This window comes from Pongo pygmaeus, chromosome 10, assembly GCF_028885625.2.
Source record: "Pongo pygmaeus isolate AG05252 chromosome 10, NHGRI_mPonPyg2-v2.0_pri, whole genome shotgun sequence".
Classification (NCBI taxonomy): domain Eukaryota; kingdom Metazoa; phylum Chordata; class Mammalia; order Primates; family Hominidae; genus Pongo; species Pongo pygmaeus.
This window is the reverse complement of record NC_072383.2, coordinates 48,505,605-48,529,082: the sequence shown is the minus strand read 5'-3', so window position 1 is coordinate 48,529,082 and position 23,478 is coordinate 48,505,605. Positions and strand designations below refer to the sequence as shown.

At 38.4% G+C, this 23,478-nt stretch overlaps 1 protein-coding gene across 1 annotated transcript in view; it reads right to left on the bottom strand.

The window, feature by feature from the left end:
- Positions 1-3,108: 3,108 nt before the first annotated feature.
- TMPRSS12 (transmembrane serine protease 12) overlaps positions 3,109-23,478 on the bottom strand; it is a 41,157-nt gene continuing 20,787 nt past the window's right edge. Inside the window, exons 4-5 of the mRNA XM_054442823.1 lie at positions 5,613-5,755; positions 3,109-3,732 (exon numbers count right to left, since the gene is read on the bottom strand). Coding sequence (XP_054298798.1) covers positions 3,481-3,732; positions 5,613-5,755 — 395 coding nt within the window. The 3' untranslated portion in view covers positions 3,109-3,480. The remainder of the gene's footprint in view (positions 3,733-5,612; positions 5,756-23,478) is intronic.

Sequence of the window (23,478 nt, the reverse complement as noted above, 5' to 3'; positions counted from 1 at the left end):
ATGATCTCAGCTCACTGCAACCTCTACCTCCTGGGGTCAAGCCTCCTCCCACCTCTGCCTCCCCAGTAACTGGGACTACAGGCATACCACCACACCCGGCTAATTTAATTCTTTTTGTAGAGATGGGGTTTTGCCATGTTTCCCAGGCTGGTCTCGAACTCCCGGGCTCAGGCAATCTACCCCCACCTCAGCCTCCCAAGGATTACAGGTGTGAGCCATCACGCTCAGCTCATGATTTTCTTTCTACTTGTCGGTGCTTTCTCAATTTTATTTGTGTATTTATGTATTTATTTATTTTTGAGACAGGTTCTCACTCTGTTGCCCAGGCTGGAGTGTAGTGGTGTGATCATGGCTCACTGCAGACTTGACCTCCTGGGCACAGGTGATTCTCCTACCTCAGCCTCCCAGGTAGATAGGACTACAGGCGCATGCCACCATGCCTGACTAATTTTTGCATTTTTTGTAGAGACGAGGTTTCACCCAGGAGTCTCAAACTCCTGGGCTCAAGCCATCTGTCTCCCTTGGCCTCCCAAAGTGCTGGGATTATAGGCATGAGCCACCATGCTTGGCCCTTTCTCAGTTTAAATAATAAGGATATAATATTTGGGGAATTATAAAAATTATTTTTTAAAATAGCGTATTTTAAATTTTGAATTTATAAGCAGAAAAGGATCCTTTGTTTCAGTAATTTTGGGGGATGATATATGAGACATCCAATAGGATAGTGATCTTTGTAATGAGAAAGAGTGTGTGAATGATAGATGGGATATTAATATAATAATAGAAACCATTTACTGGCATCTTTCAAATGTTAAGAACTTCATATACTCAACTTTTGTAATCATCACAACAATGTTGTAAATAGGTATTAATAATCATCTAAACTTTTATAGATACTAAATAACAGAGTAACAATGGAAACAAAGGCCAAGCAAGTTGGTGCATGTATGTTATTCCAGTACCTTGGGAGGCTGAGGTGGGAGGACAGCTGGAGGCCAGAAGTTTAAGACCATCCTGGTCAATATAGTGAGACTCCGTCTCTATGAAAAATTTAAAAATCAGTTGAGCATGGTGATCTGGGCCCTATAGTCCTAGCTACTTGGAAGGCTGAGGCCAGAGGATTGCTTGAGCCCAGGAGTGAGCTATGATCATGCCATAGCACTCTAGGCAGCCTGAGTGACAGAGCCTTTTTAAAAAAAAAAAAAAAAAGGACACAATGTTAAAACAAAAGTTGAAACAAAGTCTATCTTAGATTTCCAAAGTTTATACTCTGATAGTTGCTTGTGATAGAGAGAAATTTTATAATTGGATTCCAGCTGGCTGACATAGTAAACTAAGCTGGGCAAAAAGATAAATAGCAGATAATAGCTCTCGCCTGATCAGAAATGTAACCTAATCTGTCATGAGATTAGAATTAAAAGGAGGAAAAAAGAAAAGAATAGAATTGTAAACCTAGGCTGGGAGTGGTGGCTCACCCCTGTAATCTCAGCACTTTGGGAGGCTGAGGTGGGCAGATCACTTGAGCCCAGGAGTTCAAGACCAGCCTAGGCAACAGGGTAAAACTCTATCTCTACAAAAAATGCAAAAACAGTTGGATGTGGTGGGGTACACCTGTAGTCTCAGCTATGCAGGAGGCTGGGGTGGGAGGGTTGCTTGAGCCCAGGAGATCGAAGCTGCAGGGAGCAACGATTGTGCCATTGCACTCTAGCCTGGGCAACAGAGAGACTCCACCTCCAAAATAAATACATAGATAAGAAACATAAACCTAAAGAGTAATTAGAAGATACCTTTAAAGTGAAAAGCAAAGGTTTCTCCTCTACTACTGGCAGTACATTTTAGAAGAATTTCTTTTTATTAACATTCAGAGCTATCAAGTGAATCTGAGTGATATTCAGGTAGTATAAATAGGAAAAGACTAGTGCATCATGCTAATTGCTATATAAGCATTACCATCTATGAGACCTTGTCGATGGATAAACTAGGAGCTCTTTCAAGAAAGAACAACCAACATTCCATCAGTGTTGCTTAGTCTATAAAAAGCATGTCATCTATTCCTTGAATGGGATAGATAACCCCAATATTAAACCAATAAGCAATATCCCAATATTAACAATATTAACCCAATATTAAATGTTAATATTAAACAACATTAACCCAATATTAAACCAATAAACAATGATCCCAGTGTCAAACCAATAATGAAGGAAATTAATACATGGGATATTCATGCTTAATTTCATTTAAATCCTGAAATTAGGTTGACACAAACCAACAACAAAGAACACTTGTTTTTAGATGTTGAATGTAAAAAGGATAAGAAAACAACTATTTCTCCTTTGCTAAATGGATTCTCCTAAGTTCAAGGGAAATGAGAGTTGACTAATAGTAGATATAATTCAATCAACATTTTCTTTTGTTTCATTTTTTGTGTGTGTATGATACAGAGTCCAGCTCTGTCGCCCAAGTTGCAGTGGTGCAATCTTGGCTCACTGCAACCTCCACCTCTCGGGTTCAAGCAATTCTCATGCCTCAGCCTCCCAAGTAGCTGGGATTACAGGCATGCACCACCATGCCTTGCTAATTTTTGTATTTATGGTAGAGACAGGGTTTCACCATGTTGGCCAAGCTGGTCTTGAACTCCTGACCTCAAGTGATTCTGCCCACCTCGGCCTCCCAAAATGCTGGGATTGCAGGTGAGAGCCACCACGCCTGGCCCTCATTTTCTTTTGTTTCTTTGAATTCATTTTATACATTAGTTATCATAAAGTTTATCCCAGGTTGGCGTCCCTCTTTTACCCGGCATGCTTTCCAGTTGCTTCTCACAGTTAATTCAGAGGCCCCGTGGGACACAAAGTTTTAGCATGGGCTTCAAGAAAATAAAGTTTAGAAAGTAGGTTGTACTGCTGGAAAAAAGTCATAAATTTCTAAATAAAAAGTAAATTATTTGGGGGTGTGTATACCATAGCTCTCTTGGCAGAGGAAATGAAGTACTGATATTAAATAAATGGTTTTAATTAGAATTTAAATAACAAATAAATACTTGTTTCTCTAAATATACTTTGAGAATTGGAAACACGATTATAATTAAAAAAAAATCATACAAACATGTTTTAGAATAAAATCTAAGAAAGAGAATTTTTATTAATTTAACCAAATAACAGCTTTCATTTTAATTATAAACTATTATTTGGCATTTATACACATAAAATATATGTTTAACTGAATATTTTGTACAAACTCTATGGGTATTCCAGATACAGAATTATGATTATAAAATAAAACAATCAAGATATTTCAAGGAGACATGTGATTCAGTACCAAAATTACAATTGTATATCTGTCACAATACTTGTAGCCCATAAAATGTTCACATGAAATCTCTAATGTAGGCAATTAATTGCTAGAAGAATAAATGATGTTCATTATATAGAACATAGGGACACAATGCAAAATAAAGATATGAAAGCCTTCAGAATTTCTTTATGTTGTTGCTAGTAAGATGACAAAACATAAAGCTATGAGGATCTGGCCACGTAAAATATTTATAGTAAGTATGCCTTGAGTGCTTGCGTGGAAGAAGTGCTCTGTCAGCCACTTTTGGTAGAAGGATGGCCCAATATAGATACCAGGAAAACCTCTTCGACCACAGCCATGTCCATAGCTGGTAATTCCCATTACAAAAAATCTTTTATATTCTGGTAAGTAGCACATTAATGGTCCACCACTGTCACCCTGTCAAAAAAGTTCCAAAATAGTGTTTGTTACTTCTAGTACTCTTCAAGCAACAGTAACGCTGGAATAAATTATTTACATCAAACATACATTTAGATAAATACACATTTTCAATATACCCACAATTTATAAAGATCACTAGATTTTGAGCTTAAACTTCTAACTCAAACAGGAGGAATTCAATTTTGCCCAGGTATTTGGAGGAACCATATAGCTGGTAGATAAATTTCTCATCTGCCTAGTTTTGAGCCAGAATACTATAAATCAAATTGTTTGGATTTTTAAATACAATTACTCAGGAGAAATATAATTTAGGAAGTGTGCAAAATATTGTAAAAACTGTCTATTATTAGAATATTCTCTTGCTGAATACTATGTGTGGAAAGTATAACTTTAAGATGTATGAAAGATTCTTTTAGGCATGTGTGTGGTTTGCTTGCCAGGGAGAGGAGTAAACTGGCACCTTGCAAGAGAAGACAAGTTTCTAAGTGTTGACAATGGCTAGTGCAAGAAAATGAGCATAAATGGCAAAGCCTCTCAGTAGTGTTATAAATGACAGGTCACTTTCATAGTCTATACAAAATTATGAATGCACCCAAACTCTGTTACTAAGGTCTGTTAATGCACTCAAAACAACAAGGACACTGAGATAACTGTTTCCGATTCTCTATATAAGGCAGGCATTGAATAATTATTTTTTGATGATGAGGATGTTTGGCCTAGGAATGCAATTCAATTAGATTGGATTCTTTACTACTTTATTCAGCAAGATTTTTAAGGAAAAGGACACAGAAAAGATAAACTTTAGATTGCAGAAATGAGAATGAGTAGGAAAAAGTGAGAGCATGGGGTACTCAGGAGTGAAGGACTAGTAGATTTGGAAATAGTGAAGAAAAGAGGAATAAAGGAAGAGTAAAAAAGCATGAGACAAAACAAAAAATGGATCAATTGTACTTCATTAAAAAAATTAACATTTGTGCTGCAAATGATAACCTCAGAAAAGTGAAAAAACAGTCTACAGAATGGGAGAAAAATTTTGTACATTATGTATCTGGTAAGGGACTTGTATCCAGAATATATGAAAAATGCTTATAACTCAGTGATAAAAAGACAACTCAATTTAAAAATGAGGAAGGGATCCAAATAGACATTCTGTAAAGAAGACATATAAATGGCTAATAAATACATGCAAAAATGCTCAACATCATTAGTCACTAAGGAAATGCAAATTAAAACCACTATGAGATACCACTTCGCACCCACAAGGATGGTTATAATAAAAAAGACAGTAACAGGCTGGGTGCAGTGGCTCACTCCTGTAATCCCAGCACTTTGGGAGGCCAAGGTGGGCAGATCACTTGAGGTCAGGAGTTCGAGACCAGCCTGGTCAACAAGGTGAAGCCCCATCTCTACTGAAAACACACACACACACAAAAAAATAGCTGGGCATAGTGATGTGTGCCTGTAATTCCAGCTACCTCGGAGGCTGAGGGATGAGAATCGCTTGAACCTGGGAGGCAGAGGTTGCAGTGAACAGAGATTGTGTCACTGCACTCCAGCATGGGTGACAAAGCAAGACTATCTCAAAAAAAAAAAAAAAAAAAAAAAAAGAGCTGTACACTTTTAACTAGGTGAATTATATCTCAAAAGTAATGATTAAAAAAAAGAATTCAAGGTAAATTCTGCCTGCTGATGACAGCAGAAACCATGGAATCAGGAACCAAGAAGATTTGGATTGTTGAAATAGTTAAAAAGGAGAAAAATGATTTATTGTTTTTAGGCCTGATAATTAAGACCACCAGAAAGTTATCAAAGGCCTTGTTTGACAAGTTCCCTTCTGGCTTCAGAAAATATTTTAAAGGAAAATTACTTGGTCTTACCCTGCAAGTATCAAAAGCTCCATCTTCATCACCTGCACAAAATGAAGTGTTGGGAATTATTCCCCCATAACTCCTCTCAGAATTACACATCTCTCGAGAAATATAATGCACTTCTGCGTCTTGTAAAATATTTGTAGCATTACCTGTTAACAAAAAATACCAGTAAGTTATCTTGGAGCAGACATTTTTACAGTGATTTAAATGTTAGTGTTTTATGTTTTCTTTGCAAAGTGACTGATTCAATAATTATGTAAAATTATATTCATATATATGTGTATGAATATGTACGTATGCCTGGGAAGATTGTAGAAGAATGTTTACCTAAATGTTCGTTTGTTCGTTTTTGAGATAGAGTCTTGTATTGCCCAGGCTGGAGTGCAGTGACGTGATCTCAGCTCACTGCAACCTCTGCCTCCTGGGTTCAAGCAACTCTTGTGCCTCAGCTTCCTGAGTAACTGGGATTACAGGTGTGCAACACCACACCTGGCTAATTTTTTTTTTTTTTTTAATTTTTGAGATGGTGTCTTATTGCAACCTCCGCCTCTGGGGTTCAAGTGATTCTCCTGCCCCAGCCTCCCAAGTAGCTGGGATTACAGGCTCATGCCACCACGCCCAGCTAATTTTTTGTATTTTTGGTGGCGACAGGTTTTTACCATGTTGACCAGGCTGGTCTCGGACTCCCGACCTCGTGATCCGCCCGTCTCAGCCTCCCAAAGTGCTGAGATTACAGGCGTGAGCCACAGCATCCAGCCTCAAACTAAAAATATATATTTCTAAAACTTTAAATTTTATGTTTTACCTCTATCTGCAGCTCTCAAGTTTTGTTATGTACCATATACATTATTGTTCAATTCTAAGTATTTAAAATTATTATGATTTCCTCTCTGACATATGAGTCATTTAGTAGTGTGTTTTGAATTCTCCAAATGTGTGATGTTAAAAAGCTTACCCTTTTGTCATTTTTTTACAGCTTTATTAGGGTTTAATTTACATAACATGAATATCACACATTGTACCAATGCAGTTGAATGATTTCTGCTAAATTTACACCAGCACCACAATCCAGTTTTAGAGTATTTCCTTCACCTCACAGAATCCCCCTGTGCTCACTTGTAATCAATTCCCAGCTCCAGCCCCACACTTAAGAAATGACTGATGGGCTGGGCTCAGTGTCTCACGCCTATAATTCCAGCACTTTGGGAGGCTGAGGCGGGCAGATTACCTGAGGTCAGGAGTTCGAGACCAGCCTGACCAACATGGAGAAACCCTGTCTCTACTAAAAATATAAAAAATTAGCCAGGCATGGAGGTGCATGCCTGTAATCCCAGCTACTCGGGAGGCTGAGGCAGGAGGATTGCTTGAACCCAGGAGGCAGAGGTTGTGGTGAGCTGAGATCGTGCCATGGTACTCCAGCCTGGGCAACAAGAGCAAAACTGTCTCAAAAAAAAAAAAAAAAGAAAAAGAAAGAAAAAGAAAGGACTGATTCCTGTCTCTATAGGTTTGCCTTTTCTTGAAATTTTGTACAAATGGAATCACACATTTGTAGTCTTTTGTATATAGCTTCCTTCATTTAGCTATATACCAAGGTTTTCAAGGTTCATCTATATTGCAGGATAGCTTTCTTCCTTTTTGTTGTTGGATAGTGTTCTATTGAATGGATATATCATATTTTGTATATCCATTCACTAGTTGGCGGACTTTGGATTGTTTCCAGTTTGGTGTATTATCAATAACGCTATGATGAGCGTTCATAAGTTTTTGTGTGGACATGTTTTCATTTGTCTTTGGTAGATATCCAGGAATGGAATTGCTAGGTCATATGGTAACTATGCTTAACAGGGTAAGTGCATATTTAACTTTTCGAGAAACTGTCAAACTGTTTTCCTAAGTGGCTTTACCATTTTACATTCTCCTCAGCAACGTATAAGGGTTCCAGTTTCTCCACATCCTTGCTAACACTTGATTTGTTAGTCTTTTGGATTATAATCATTCTAGCAGTTGCATAGTGGCATCTCATTGAGGTTTCAAGGATATTAACATAAATATATATTTGAAATGAGGTCTTGCTGTGTCACCCATGCTGGAGTGTGTAGTACAGTAATCATAGCTCACTGCAGCCTTGAGCTTCTAGGCTCAAGTGACCCTCCTGTGTTAGTCTCTCAAGTAGCTGGGACTACAGGCAGGTACCACTGTGCCTAGCTAATTTTTGTAGCAATGAGATCTTGCTTTGTTGCTCAGGCTGGTCTCAAACTCCTGGCTGCAAGTGATCCTTTCACCTTGGCCTCCCAAAGCACTGAGATTACAGGTGTGAGCCACTGTACCCAGCCAGTGTTAACAGCTTTTCATGTACTATTAGCCATTTGTATACCTACCTTGGTGAAATGTGTTTTCAAATCTTTTTTGTTTCTGCAAACACTATGGTGACTTATCTTTTCAAATATTTATCCAATTTATTTTTTTATTTTTTATGTTTTTGTGACAGGCTCTTGCTTTGTTGTTCAGGCTGGAGTGCAGTGACACAATCACAGTTTACTACGGCCTCAACCTCGTGGGCCTCAAGCGATCCTCCCACTTCAGCCTCCTGAGTAGCTGGGACTACAGGCATATACCACCATGCCCTGCTAATTTTTTGGTATTTTTTGTAGAGACGGAGTTTTGCCATGTTGCCCAGGCTGGTCTCAAACTCCTGAGCTCAAGTGATCCACCTGCCTCATACTCCCAAAGTTTAGGGATTATAGGCATTAGCCACTTGGCCCGGGCTTAAAACAAATTTTTCTTTAAAAATTCTCGTTAATGATAATTTACATGACTACTTTCAATCTTATTTTCTAGTCAGACCCTTCTTAATAAACCATATATTTCACTTTACATCATTTTGGTTCAGGGAGTCCAATAAAATTACTAATTTCATATTGAAATGGAAATGCATGCAACAAAAACTTAATAAGGAAAGGGTTTTCAGAATGATAATAATATGTCAAATTAGCATTTACATTCCTGGCAAAAAGCCAGTTGGTTATGATGTATTATCATTTTTTATACACTACTGGAGATATTTGCAGCTCTTTTTCCATTGATTTTCTTAATGGTGGCTTTTGAAGAGGATACATGTTTAAATTTTGATGAAGTCCAATTTATCATTTTTATTTTTATTAATGGTTGTGCTTTTGGTGTCCTAAGAAATCATCGCCTAATCCAATGACTCAAGGACTTTCTCTTTGCTTTTTTCTAGAAATCATACAACTGTAGCTCTTATACTTAGGTCTGTGATCCATTTTGAGTTAATTATTTCTCTAAGTCTCTTTGTGCTGCTAAAATATGTCATAGACTGCTTATAAACAGTTGCTTAATAAACAACAGGAATTTATTTCTCACAGTTCTGGATGCTGAAATTGAAGATCAAGGCACTGGCAGATTCCGTGTCTGATTAGGGCCATTTTCTGGTTCATAAGTTGTAACTTCCAGCTGTATCCTTACGTGGTGGAAGGGCAAGGCAGCTTTTTGGGGCCTCTTTTATAAGGGCACTAATCTCGCTAATGAGAGCTCTGCCCTCTCAAAAGGCCCTACCTCCTAATATCATACCTTGGGAGTTAGGATTTCAACATATGAATTTTGGATGGACACCAACATTCAGATTGTACCACTATTGAATATAGTATGGAGAAAAGCTCCAAGGGTTTTTTTCGTGGCATAAGGATATCCACTTGTCCCAGCATCGTTTGTTGAAAAGACTATCTGTTTTCCATTATATTGCCTTGGCACTGTTGTGAAAATCAATTGGCCATAAATATAAGGTTTTTTTTCCCCCTCCATGTTGTGTTCCATTAATCTACAGTCAATCTTTTAAAAATTAAATTAATTTTTTTAGAGATGGTCTCATTGTGTTACCGAAGACTGGAGTGCAGTGGTGTGATCGTGCCTCACCGAAGCTTCAAACTCTTGAGCTCAAGTGATCTTCCTGCCTCCACCTTCCAAGTAGCTGGGACTGTAGCTGCATACCACCACACATGGTTTTTTTTTTTTTTTTTTTTTGCACAGATGGGGGCTCATCGTATTGCACAGGCTGGTCTTTAAATTCCTGGGCTCAAGCGATTCTCTTGCCTTGGTCTCCCAAAATGCTGGGATTACAGGCATGAGCCACCAGTCCCAGCCTCTACAGGTCTGTCTTTATCCCAATATGTTGATTGCTGTGGTTTTATGATACCACATTTGAAATCAGATAGTCTAACTCCTTCAGTTTTTTTTTTTTTTTTTTTCAAAATAATTTTGGCTATTCTAGATCCCTTGCCTTTCCATATACATTTTAGGATCGGCTTGTTAGTTTGCATGAAAAATCCTACTGGCATTTTGATAGGCCAATCTGTGAATAATTGCCGTATTAACAACATTGAGTCGTCTAACCCATGAATGCAGTATGAGTCTCCATTTAGTTTAGGTCTTCTTTAATTTCTCTAAGTAATGTTTTTGTAGTTTCCAGTGTACAAGTCCTACACATCTTTTGTTAAATCTGTTCCTAATTATTCATTATTTTAAATGCTATTATGGGCCGGGCATGGTGGCTAATGTCTGTAATCCCAGCACTTTGGGAGGCCGAGGCAGGCGGATCACTTGAGGCCAGGAGTTTGAGACCAGCCTGGCCAACATAGTGAAACTCCGTCTCTACTAAAAATACAAAACTTAGCCGGGCGTGGCGGCGCATGCCTGTAATCCCAGCTACTCGGGAAGCTTAGGAGGCTGAGGCATGAGAATCGCTTGAACCTGGGAGGCGGAGATTGCAGTGAGCTGAGATTGCACCATTGCACTCCACCCTGGGTGAAAGAGTGAGACTCTGTCTCAAAAAATAAAAATAAATAAATAAACGCTATTATGAATGGAAATGTGTTCTTAAATTTTGTTTTCAGATAGTTTATTGCAAGTATAGTCATATGACTGATTTTTGTCTTCCTATAACCTCAATGAACTTGTTTTACTAGATTGTTTTGTAGATTCCTTAAACATTTCTACATTTACATAATCATGTCATCTGTGAATAAAGTTCCCCTTTTTGATTTCCAATGTGTGTGCCTTTAATGTCTTTTTCTTGCCCATTGCACTGGCTAAAATCCTTGCTTTGTTCCTGATTTTATAGGGAAAACATTCATTATTTTACCATTAAGTAGGATGGTTAGCTTATTCTTTATAGATGCTCTTTATCAGTTTAAGCTTCCTTCTATTGCTATTTTTTTAAAAAAAAGAATTTCAACTTTTATTTTAGATTCAGGGGGTACGTGTTACCTAGATATATGCATGATGCTGAGGTTTGGGGTACAATTGATCCTGTCACCCAGGGTATAATTGAACTCATATACTGAGCATAGTACCCCCAAATTAGTTTTTTAGCCCTTGGCCCCCTCCCTCCCATCCTCTTGTAGTAGTCCCTGGTGTCTTTTGTGACCAGTGTCATGAGTACCCACTATTTACCTCCTACTTATAAGTGAGAACATGCAGTATTTGGTTTTCTGTTCCTGTGTTAATTCACTTAGGATAATGGCCTCCAACTCCATTCATGCTGCTGCAAAGGACATGATTCTGTTTTTTATGGCTGTATAGTATTCCATGGTGCATATGTACCACACTTTCTTTATCCAGTCTATTTTTTTTTTTTTTTTTTTTTTTGAGACAGAGTCTCGATCTGTTGCCCAGGCTGGAGTGCAGTGGCGCGATCTCTGCTCATTGCAAGGTCCGCCTCCCAGGTTCACGCCATTCTCCTGCCTCAGCCTCCCCAGTAGCTGGGACTACAGGCACCCACCACCACGCTCAGCTAATTTTTTGTATATTTAGTAGAGACGGGGTTTCACCGTGTTAGCCAGGATGGTCTCGATCTCCTGACCTCGTGATCTGCCCGCCTCGGCCTCCCAAAGTGCTGGGATTACAGGCGTGAGCCACCGCACCCAGCCTATCCAGTCTATTGTTGATGGGCACCTTGGTTGATTCCATGTCTTTGCTATTGCAAACAGTGCTGCGATGAACATAGGAGTGCATGCGTCTTTTTGGTAGAATGATTTATATTCCTTTGGATATATACACAGTAATAGGATTGCTGGGTCCAGTGGTGATTCTGGTTTAAGTTGTTTGAGAAATCTTCAAACTGCTTTCCACAGAGGCTGAACTAATTTCTATTCCCACCAGCAGTGTGTAAGCATTCCTTTCTCTCGCAGCCTTGGCAGCATGTGTTTTTTGGTTTTTTTAGCAATAGCCATTCTGATTAGTGTGAGATAGTATCTCACTATGGTTTTGATTTGCATTTCTCTGATGATTAGTGATGTTTAACATTTTTTCATATGTTGTTGGCTGCTTGTATGTCTTTTGAGAGGTATCTGTTCATGTCTTTTGCCCATGTTTTAATGGGGTTAATTGGTTTTGGCCTGTGCAATTGTTTAAGTTCTTTATAGATTCTGGATAGTAGACCTTTGTAGGATATGTAGCTTGCAAGTATTTTCTCTCATTCTGTAGGTTGTCTGTTTCCTCTGTTGATAGTTTCTTTTGCTGTGCAGAGGTTTTTCAGTTTAATTAATTCCCACTTGTCAATTTTTGTTTTTGTTGCAATTGCTTTTGAGGACTTAGTCATAAACTCTTTCCCAAGGCCAATGTCCAGAATGGCGTTTCTTGGGTTTTCTTCTAGGATTCTTACAGCTTGAGGTCTTACATTTAAATCTTTAACCCATCTTGAGTTAATTTTTGCATATGGTGATAGGATAGAGGTCTGGTTTCATTCTTCTGCATATGGCTAGCCAGCTATCCCAGCACCATTTATTGAATAGGGAGTTCTTTCCCCATTGTCTTTGTCAAAGATCAGATGGTGTGTGGCTTTATTTCTGGGATGTCTATTCTGTTCTATTGGTCTATGTGTCTGTTTTTGTAACAATACCATGCTGTTTTGGTTACTGTAGTCTTTTTTTTTTTTTTTTTTTTTTTTTTTTGAGATGGAGTCTTGCTCTGTCACCCAGGCTTGAGTACAGTGGCATGATCTCAGCTCACTGCAACCTCCCCTCCCATGTTCAAGAGATTCTCCTGCCTCAGCCTCCCAAGTAGCTGGGATTACAGGTTTGTGCCACCACACCTGGCTAATTTTTGTATTTTTAGTAGAGACGAGGTTAGAACCATATTGGCCAGGCTGGTCTCAAACTCCTGACCACAAGTGATCTGCCCACCTTGGCCTCCCAAAGTGCTGGGATTATAGGCAAGAGTCACCATGTCCAGTGTTACTGTAATGTTATAGTATAGTTTGAAGTTAGGTAATGTGATGCTTCCGGCTTTGTTCTTTTTGCTTAAGATTGCTTTGGCTACTTGGGCTCTTTTTGGGTTCCATATACATTTTAGAATAGTTTTTTCTAGTCCGGTGAAAAAACAATATTGGTAGCTTGATAGGAATATCATTGAATCTATAGATTGATTTGGGCAGTGTGGACATTTTAATGATACTGATTTTTCCTGTCTGTGAACATGAAATGTTTTCCCATTTGTTTGTGTCATCTATGATTTCTTTCAGCAGCATTTTGTAGTTCTCCTTATAGAGATTTTTCACCTCCTTGGTGAGATGTATTCCTAGGGAATTTTTTTGTTTTTTTTTTTTTTTTTTTTTTTTGGTGTTTGTGGCTATTTTAAATGATATCACATTCTTGATTTGGCTCTCAACTTGAATGTTATTGATGTATAGAAATGCTACTGATTTTTGTACATTTATTTTGTATCCTGGAACTTTACCAAAGTCATTTATCAGTTCCAGGAACCTTTTGGTGGAGTCTTTAGGGTTTTCTAGGCATAGAATCATACCATCAGTGAAGACAAATAGTTTGGCTTCTTTTCCTATTTGGGTACCTTTTATTTCTTTCTCTTGCTTAATTGCTATGGCTAGGACTTCTTATTGCTATTTCTTTTGAGAATTTTTAAACTTAGAATGGTGTTGGATTTTATCAAATACATTTTCCACATTATTTGCAGTGATCTTGTGATTTTTATCTTTTATTAATATAGGCTTTATTTTATTTTATTGATTTTCAGATGTAAAACCAAACTTGCATTTTTGGAAGAAATTTCACTAGGTAGTGTATATAATCCTTTCTTATATGTTGCTGTATTCAGTTTGCTAATATTTTGTTGATGATTTTTGAGTCTTTATTCATGAAAGCTGTTTCTCTGTAGTTTTCTTGTAATGTTTTTGGTTTGGTGTCAGGATAATAATACTAGGCTTATTTAATTATCTGTGAAATACTCCCTTCTCCTCTATTTTCTGAGTGTGTAATATTAGAACTATCTCTTCCTAAAATATTTGATATAATTCACCTGTGAAGTAAACGGGCTTGGGTTTTTTTAAATGGGAAGACTTTAAATTACTAATTATATTTATGTACTTGTTACAAGTTTATTCAGATATTCATTTCTTCTTGAACCAGTTATCATAATTTTTTTCCTTTTAGGAATTTATTGCTGTTACTAAAATTTGATCATTTATGTGTAACAAATAGAACGTTAATCAGTATTTAAATACTTCTCCTGAATACTACAGGGACCTGAAACCACTTTGACTCTGATCACCCGTCCTGAAATACCTGCCTTCCCCCCACAACTTAGACATTATTTTTATGATTTTAAGGTTTCTGTCTTGCTACTACTGACATTTTGGGCCAAACAATTCTTTGTGTGGGAGATGGGAGAACTATACTATGCATTGAAGGATGTTGAGCAGATGCCAGTAGCAAACTTATCCACTTGCCCAGTTTTAACATCCAAAAATTTTCTCCAGATATGTTACCAAATGTTCCCTGGGGGCAAAATTATGCCCAAGTGAGAACAACTGTTGCGTACGGACAATGTTTATTTACATTTACCTATATATTATCCATGTCTTTTTTTGTTCCTTCTTACATCTTATACCTCCCTTTTAGCATCATTTACATTCTTTCTGATATTTCTTTTACTTCCTTGGTGAAAGACTGTTGGTAGTAAATTCACTTTTTGTTCACAGATATTCTTGAATGATATTTTTGCTGGATACACAATTGTAGGCTCATAGTTATTTTCTCTCAGCATTTTGAAGATATTTCATTGTCTTTTGGCTTTCTTTTTTATTTTATTTATTTTTCCATAGGTTATTGGGGTACAGGTGGTGTTTGGTTACAAGAGTAAATTCTTTAGTGATGATTTGTGAGATTTTGGTGCAACCATCATCCAAGAAGTATACACTGCACCTTATTTGTAGACTTTTATCCCTTGCCCCCCTCCCACCCTTTCCCCTGAGTCCCCAAAGTCCATTGCATCATTCATATGCCTTTGCATCCTCATAGTTTAGCTCCCATATATCAGCGAGAATATATGATGTTTGGTTTTCCATTCCTGAGTTACTTCACTTAGAATAATAGTCTCCAATCTCATCCAGGTTGCTGCAAATGCTGTTAATTCATTCCTTTTTATGGCTGAGTAGTATTCCATCATATATATACATCATATATATGTACATATATACATACATCATATGTATATATATTTTTCACAGTTTCTTTATCCACTAGTTGATTGATGGGCATTTGGGTTGGTTCCACGATTCTGCAATTGCGAATCGTGCTGCTATAAACACGCGTGTGCAAGTTTCTTTTTTGAATAATGACTTCTTTTCTTCTGGGTAGATACCCAGTAGTGGGATTGCTGGATCAAATGGCAGTTCTACTTTCAGTTCTTTAAGGAATCTCCACACTGTTTTCCATAGTGGCTGTACTAGTTTACATTCCCACCAGCAGTGTAGAAGCATTCCCTGATCACTACATCCATGCCAACATCTACTGTTTTTTTTAAAATTTTTTGATTATGACCACTCTTGAAGGAGTAAGGTGGTATTAGATTGTGGTTTTGATTTGCATTTCCCTGATCATTAGTGATGTTGAACATTTTTTCATATGTTTGTTGGCCATTTACATATCTTCTTTTGAGACTTGCCTATTCATGTCCTTAACCTACTTTTTGATGGGATTTTTTTTGCTTGCTGATTTGTCTAAGTTTGTTGCAGATTCTGGATATTAGTCCTTTGTCAAATGTATAGATTGTGAAGATTTTCTCCCACTCTGTGGGTTGTCTGTTTACTCTGCTGACTGTTCCTTTTGCCATGCAAAAGCTCTTTAATTAAGTCCCAGCTATTTATCTTTGTTTGTATTGCATTTGCTTTTGGCTTCTTGGTCATGAAATCCTTGCCTAAGCCAATATCTAGAAGGGTTTTTCCAATGTTATCTTCTAGAATTTTTATACTTTCAGGTCTTAGATTTAAGTCCTTAATCCATCTTGAGTTGATTTTTGTATAAAGTGAGGGACGAGAATCCAGTTTCATTCTTCTATATGTGGCTTGCCAATTATCCCAGCCCCATTTGTTGAAAGGGGTGTCCTTTCCCCATTTTATGTTTTTGTTTGCTTTGTTGAAGATCAGTTGGCTGCAAGTATTTGGGTTTATTTCTGGGTTCTCTATTCTGTTCCATTGGTCTATATGCCTATTTTTATACCAGTACTATGCTGTTTTGGTGACAATGGGCTTATAGTATAGTTTGAAATCAGGTCGTATGATGCCTCCAGATTTGTTCTTTTTGCTTAGTCTTGCTTTGGCTATGTGGGCTCTTTTTTGGTTCCATATGAATTTTAGAATTGTTTTTTATAATTCTTTGAAGAATGATGGTGGTATTTTGATGGGGATTGCATCAAATTTGTAGATTGCTTTTGACAGTATGGCCATTTTCACAATATTGACTCTACCCATCCATGAGCATGGGATGTGTTTCCATTTGTTTGTGTCATCTATGGTTTCTTTCAGCAGTGTTTTGTAGTTTTCCCTGTAGAGGTCTTTTGCCTCCTTTGTTAGGTATATTCCTAAGTATTTTTTTTTTTTTTTGCAACTATCATAAAAAGGCTTGAGTTCTTGATTTGATTCTCTGCTGTTAGTATATGGGAGAGTTACTGATTTGTGTACATTAATCTTGTATCTGGAAACTGCTGAATTCTTTTATCAGTTCTAGGAGCTTTCTGGAGGAGTCTTTAGGGTTTTCAAGGAAAGTGATCATATTGTCAGCAAACAGTGACACTTCGACTTCCTCTTTACTGATTTGGATGCCCTTTATTTTTTTCTCTTGTCTGATTGCTCTGGCTAGGACTTCCAGTACTATGTTGAAGAGGAGAGGTGACAGTGGGCATCCTTGTCTTGTTCCAGTTCTCAGAGGGAATGCTTTCAACTTTTCCCCACTCAGTATTATGTTGGCTGTGGGTTTGTCATAGATGGCTTTTATTGCATTGAGGTATATCCCTTGTATGCTGATTTTGCTGAGAGTTTTAATCATAAAGGATGCTGGATTTTGCCGAATGCCTTTTCTGCGTCTATTGAGATGATCATGTGATTTTTGTTTATAATTCTGTGTATGTTAAACCATCCCTGGATCCCTGATATGAAACCCACTTGATCATGGTGGATTATCATTTTTTTTTTTTTTTTTGAGATGGAATCTCCCTCTGTTGCCCAGGCTGGAGTGCAGTGGCAAAATCTTGGCTCACTGCAACCTCTGCCTCCCAGGTTCAAGCAATTCTCCTGCCTCAGCCCCCTGAGTAGCTGGGAGTCTCCCTCTGTTTCCCAGGCTGGAGTGCAGTGGCACGATCTCAGCTCACTGCAACCTCCACCTCCTGGGTTCAAGCAATTCTCCTGCCTCAGCCTCCTAAGCAGCTGGGATTACAGGCGCCTGCAACCATGCCCAGCTAATTTTTCTAATTTTAGTAGGGACAGGGTTTCACCAAGTTGGCCAGGCTGGTCTCAAACTCCTGACCTCAGGTGATCTGCCCACCTTGGCCTCCCAAAGTGCTGGGATTACAGGTGTGAACCACTGCGCCCAGCTGGTGGATTATCTTTTTGATATGTTGTTGGATTTTGTTAGCTAGTATTTTGTTATGGGTTTTAGCATCTATGTTCATCAGGAATAGTGGTCTGTAGTTTTCTTTTTTGGTTATGTCCTTTCCTGGTTTTGGTATTAGGGCGATGATGGCTTCATAGAAAGAATTAGGGAGGGATCTCTCTTTCTCTATCTTGTGGAATAGTGTCAAAAGTATTGGTAGCAATTTTCTTTGAATGTCTGGTGGAATTCTGCCATGAATCCATCTGATCCTGGATTTTTATGGTTGGTAATTTTAAAATTACCATTTCAATCTCGCTACTTTTTATTGGTCTGTTCAGGGTATCTATTTCTTCCTGATTTAAGCTAGGAGGGTTGTATTTTTTCAGGAATTTATCCACCTCTTCTAGATTTTCTAGTTTATGTGCATAAAGGTGTTCATAGTAGCATTGAATGATCTTTTGTATTTCTGTAGTGTCAGTTGTAATATCTCCTGTTACGTTTCTTATTGAGGTTATTTGGATTTTCTCTCTCCTTTTCTTGGTTAATCCTGCTAATGGCCTATCAATTTTATTTATCTTTTCAAAGAACCAGCTTTTTGTTTCATTTATCTTTTGTATTTTTTTTTGTTTGTTTCAATTTCATTTAGTTCTGCTCTGATCTTGGTTGTTTCCTTTCTTCTGCTGGGTTTGGGTTTGTTTTTTTCTTGTTTCTCTAGTTCCTTGAAGTATGACCTTAGAATGTCAGTTTGTGTCCTTTCAATCTTTTTGATGTAGGCATTTAGGGTTATGAACATTCCTCTTAGCACCACCTTTGCTGTATTTCAGAGGTTTTGATAGGTTGCATCATTATTGTCATTCAGTTTGAATAATTTTTTAATTTCCATCTTGATTTTGTTTTTGACCCATTGATTATTCAGGAGCAAGTTATTTAATTTCCATATATTTGCATGGTTTTGAAAGTTCCTTTTGGAGTTGATTTCCAATTTTATTCCACTGTGGTCCAAGAGAGTTCTTGATATAATTTCAATTTTCTTAAATTTATTGAGGCTCATTATGTGGCCTATCAGATGGTCTATCTTGGAGAAAGTTCCATGCAGTGTTGAACAGAAAGTGTATTCTGCAGTTGTTGGATGTAATGTTCTGTATATATCTGTTAAGTCTATTTGTTCCAAGGTATAGTTTAAATCCACTGTTTCTTTGTTGACTTTCTGTCTTGATGACCTATCTAGTGCTGTCAGCAGAGTATTGAGGTCCACCACTATTATTGTGTTGCTGTTTATCTCATTCCTTAGGTCTATTAGTAATTGTTTTATAAATGTGAGAACTCCAGTGTTAGGTGCATATATGTTTAGGATTGTGATATTTTCCTGTTGGACAAGGCCTTTTACGATTATATAATGTCCCTCTTTGTCTTTTTTAACTGCTATTGCATTAAAGTTTGTTTTGTTTTGTCTGACATGAAAATAGCTACCCCTGCTCTCTTTTGGTGTCCATTTGCATGAAATGCCTTTTCCACTCCTTTACTTTAAGTTTATACAAGTCCTTATGTGTTAGGTGAGTCTCTTGAAGGCAGCAGATGGGGTGAGTTCTCATCCAGTCTGCAGTTCTGTATCTTTTAAGTGGAGCATTTAGGTCATTTATATTCAATGTTAGTATTGAGATGTGAGGTACCATTGCATTCATCATGCTATTTGTTGCCTTGTACCTTGGTTTTTGATTTTTTGTTTATGCTTTTTAAACTGTATTTTTGTTTTATAGGTCCTGTGAGATTTATGCTTTAAAGAGGTTCTGTCTTGATGTGTTTCCAGGATTTGTTTCAAGATTTAGAGCTCCTTCTAGCAGTTCTTGTAGTGGTGGCTTGGTAGTGACAAATTGTCTTAGCATTTGTTTGTCTGAAAAAGACTCTATCTCTCCTTTACACATGATGGTTAGTTTCACGGGATACAAAATTCTTGGCTGATAATTGTTTTGTTTGAGGAGGCTGAAGATAGGGCCCCAATCCCCTCTAGCTTGTAGGGTTCCTGTCGAGAAATTTGCTGTTAATCTGATAGGTTTTTCTTTATAGGTAACCTAGTGCTTTTGTCTCACAGCTCTTAAGATTCTTTCCTTCACCTTCACTTTAGATAACCTGATGACAGTGTGCCTAGATGATGATCTTTTTGCGGAGAATTTCTCAAGTGTTCTTTGTGCTTCTTGTATTTGGATGTCTAGGTCTCTAGCAAGGCTGGGGAAGTTTTCCTCGATTATTCCCCCAAATATGTTTTCCAAACTTTAGGTTTCTCTTCTTCCTCAGGAACACCAATTATGCTTAGGTTTGGTTGTTTAACATAATACCAGACTTCTTGGAGGCTTTGTTCATATTTTCTTATTCTTTTTTCTTTGTGTTTGTTGGATTGGGTTAATTCAAAGACTTTGTCTTTGAGCTCTGAATTTCTTTCTTCTATTTGCTCAATTCTATTGCTGAGACTTTCCAGAGCATTTTGCATTTCTGTAAGTGTGTCCAATGTTTCCTGAAGTTTTGTTTTTCTTAATGCTATCTATTTCCTTGAATATTTCTTCCTTCACTTCTTGTACCATTTTTTGGATTTCCTTGCACTGGGCTTCGCCTTTCTCTGGTGCCTCCATGATTAGCTTAATAACTAACCTCCTGAATTCTTTTTCAGGTAAATCAGGGATTTCCTCTTGGTTTGGCCCCAACGCTGGTGAGCTAGTGTGATTTTTTGGGGAGTGTTAAAGAGCCTTGTTTTGTCGTATTACCAGAGCTGGTTTCCTGGTTCCTTCTCATTTGGGTAGGCTCTGTCAGAAGGAAAGTCTAGGGCTGAAGGCTGTTGTTTACATTCTTTTATCCCGTTGAGTGTTCCTTTGATGTAGTACTCTCCCCACCTATCCTATGGATGTGGCTTCCTAAGAACCAAGCTGCAGCGATTGTTATCTTTCTTCTCTGTCTAGCCACCCAGCAAGTCTACCAGGCTCTGGGCTGGTACTGGGGGCTGTCTGCACAGAGTCCCGTGATGTGAACCATCTATGGGTCTCTCAGCTGTGAATACCAGCACCTGTTCCAGTAGAGATGGCAGGGGGTTGAAATGGACTCTGTGAAGGTTCTTAGTTTTGGTGGTTTAATGTCCTATTTTTGTGCTGGTTGGCCTCCTACTGGGAGGTGGTGTTTTCCAGAGAGCATCAGCTGTGGTATTATGGAGAGGAACCAGTGGTGGGCAGGGCCCTAAACTCTCAAGAGTATATGCCCTTTGTCTTCAGCAACCAGGGTGGGTAGGGAAGGACCATCAGGTGGGGGTGGGGCTAGGCATGTCTGAGCTCAGACTCTCCTTGGGTGGGTCTTGCTGAGGCTGCTGTGGGGGATGGGGGTGAGGTGCCCAGGTCAATGGAGTTGTATACCGAGTGATTATGGCTGCCTCTGCTGAGTCATGCAGGTTGTCAGGGAAGTGGTGAAAAGCTGGCAATCACGGCCTCATCCAGCTCCTACACAATCCAAAGAGCCAGTCTCACTCCCACCATGCCCCTCAACAGCACCAAGTCTGTTTCCAGACAGTGGGCAAGCAGGGCTGAGAACTTGCCCCAGGCTACTCACCTCCCAGAGTATTTGGGGTGTCTCCCAGGTCCTGCAGGAGCAGTCTGCTTCCTTCAGAGGGTCTGTGGGTTGTCTTGGGATTCTCGGTTTATTTCTGCAGTCATTCTGGAGCTAAAATTCATGATGCCAGCCTCCACACGCTGCTCTGTCCATCCAAGTTAGAGCTGCAATCTAGTTCTGCCTCCCATCTGCCATGATGATCTGAATAATCAGCTCTGCAGTCTGTACAGAAGCTCCACGTTGGAGCTGCAATCTAGTTCTGCCTCCCATCTGCCATGATAATCTGAATAATCAGTTCTGCAGTCTGTACTCAAGCTATGTTTCTTGAGGGTAGGCCTCAAGAAACCTACAATCATGGCAGAAGGCAAAGGGGAGGCAAGAACATCTTCACACGGCAACAGGAGAGGGTGTCTTTTGGCTTTCATTATTGCTATTGAGAAGTCTGAAAACTAATCTGTAATTCTATTATAAGGATTTTTCTTTTATCTCTGGCTACATTTCAGATCTTCTGGGTTTTTTTTTCTTTGTTCTACTTCAGCATAATGTATGAAAGGGGATTACGTTTTGTTTTGGATAATATTGTGCTTATTAATATTTTATCTGGATTCATGTCTTTCATCAGTTTTTAAGAAATTTCAACCCAAATCCATTGAATATTGCCTCTCCTTTATCCTCTTTATTCCTTCCTCTCTGGCACTCACATTAGATGTATATCAGATTTTCTCATTCTATCTTTCTTATACCTTATTTCATGTTTTCTCTTTTTTCCCTTCTGTGCTACAGTCTAGGAAGTTCCTCCAGATATATCTTCTGGTTCACAAATCCTCTCTTTAGCTGTGTCTAATATGATATCTAGTTTATCCAATGAGTTTTGTTTTTGTTTTTTGTTTTTGAGACAGAGTGTTGCTCTTGTTGCCCAGGCTGGAGTGCAGCGGTACGATCTTGGCTCACTGCAACCTCTGCCTCCTGGGTTCAAGTGATTCTCCTGCCTCAGCCTCCCAAGTAGCTGAGATTACAGGCACCCACCACCATGCCTGGCTAATTTTTTGTATTTTTAGTGGAGTTGGGGTTTCACCATGTTGGCTAGGCTGGTCTCAAACTCCTGGTCTCAGGTGATCCACCTACCTTGGCTCCCAAAGTGTTAGGATTACAGGCATGGGCCACCACGCCCAGCCTATCCAATGAGTTTTAAATACTAGCAATTATGTTTTTCATTTTTAAAGATTCTAGTGCCTAGTCCTTCTAAATAGTCTATTGCTCATTTTTGGCTGGGCCCTGTGGCTCATACCTGTAATCCCAGCACTTTGGGAGGCCAAGGCGGGTGGATCACAAGGTCAGGAGATCGAGACCATCCTGGCTAACACAGTGAAACCCCGTCTCTACTAAAAACACAAAAAAAATTAGCTGGGTGCAGTGGCGGGAGCCTGTAGTCCCAGCTACTCAGGAGGCTGAGGCAGGAGAATGGCGTGAACCCTGGAGGTGGAGCTTTCAGTGAGCCGAGATCTCACCACTGCACTCCAGCTGGGCGACAGAGCAAGACTCCATCTCAAAAAAACAAAACAAAACAAAACAAAACAACAGTCTATTGCTCATTTTTAATTCTACCTTTTAGTTCTTTAAACAATTTACATATTGTTTTAATTCTATACCTAAAAATATTAATATCTGAAGTCCTTGGGAGGCTTAATATGTTTGTTGTTTCTGTTGGCTTTCACTATTAATGGTTTGTTTCCTTATGTGTTTGGTGATCTTTGAACTGATATTTGGTTGATTTTAATCTGTGGGATCTTAAGTGCTTCTAAACTTTAGCCCATTGAATTAATTTCAGTTATTATATTTAATTATATTAGATATGTATGTTAAATATATTAATTATTTGTGATCTTTTTATTGTAATCCATTCAATTTCACCGAAACTTTATCCGGTTATATTCTTTGAGGCCTTAGATGAAGTTGGGTTTCTATATAAATAATTTGCATTTGATGTTGTCAGGATCAAATCTTGGGATGTTACTAAGCTAGAACCTGTTTTAAACTAAATTCTCAGCTTGAAGCTTTGTAGTCTACTCAGTGTTACTTTAGAGAGCAAATCTGTGTGAGTGGTATTTATAGTTACATATTTTGGGGAGAAGGAATTTCTAGCTTTTCCCCCTTCCATTAGGCAGTTTTCCCAGTAAACATGGGGATGGCGATAGGAGGTGAGGATTTGTTGGTTATATGTGGTTCATTTAAAAAGCTTTTTATTTTAAAATAATTATGGAGTTATTGGAAGTTGCAAAGATAGCACCAAGAAGTCAAGTGTATTTTTCATGCAGTTTCCTACAATGGTTACATCTCTGTCACTGAAATACAATATCAAAATCTGGAGACTGAGATTAATACAATGTGTG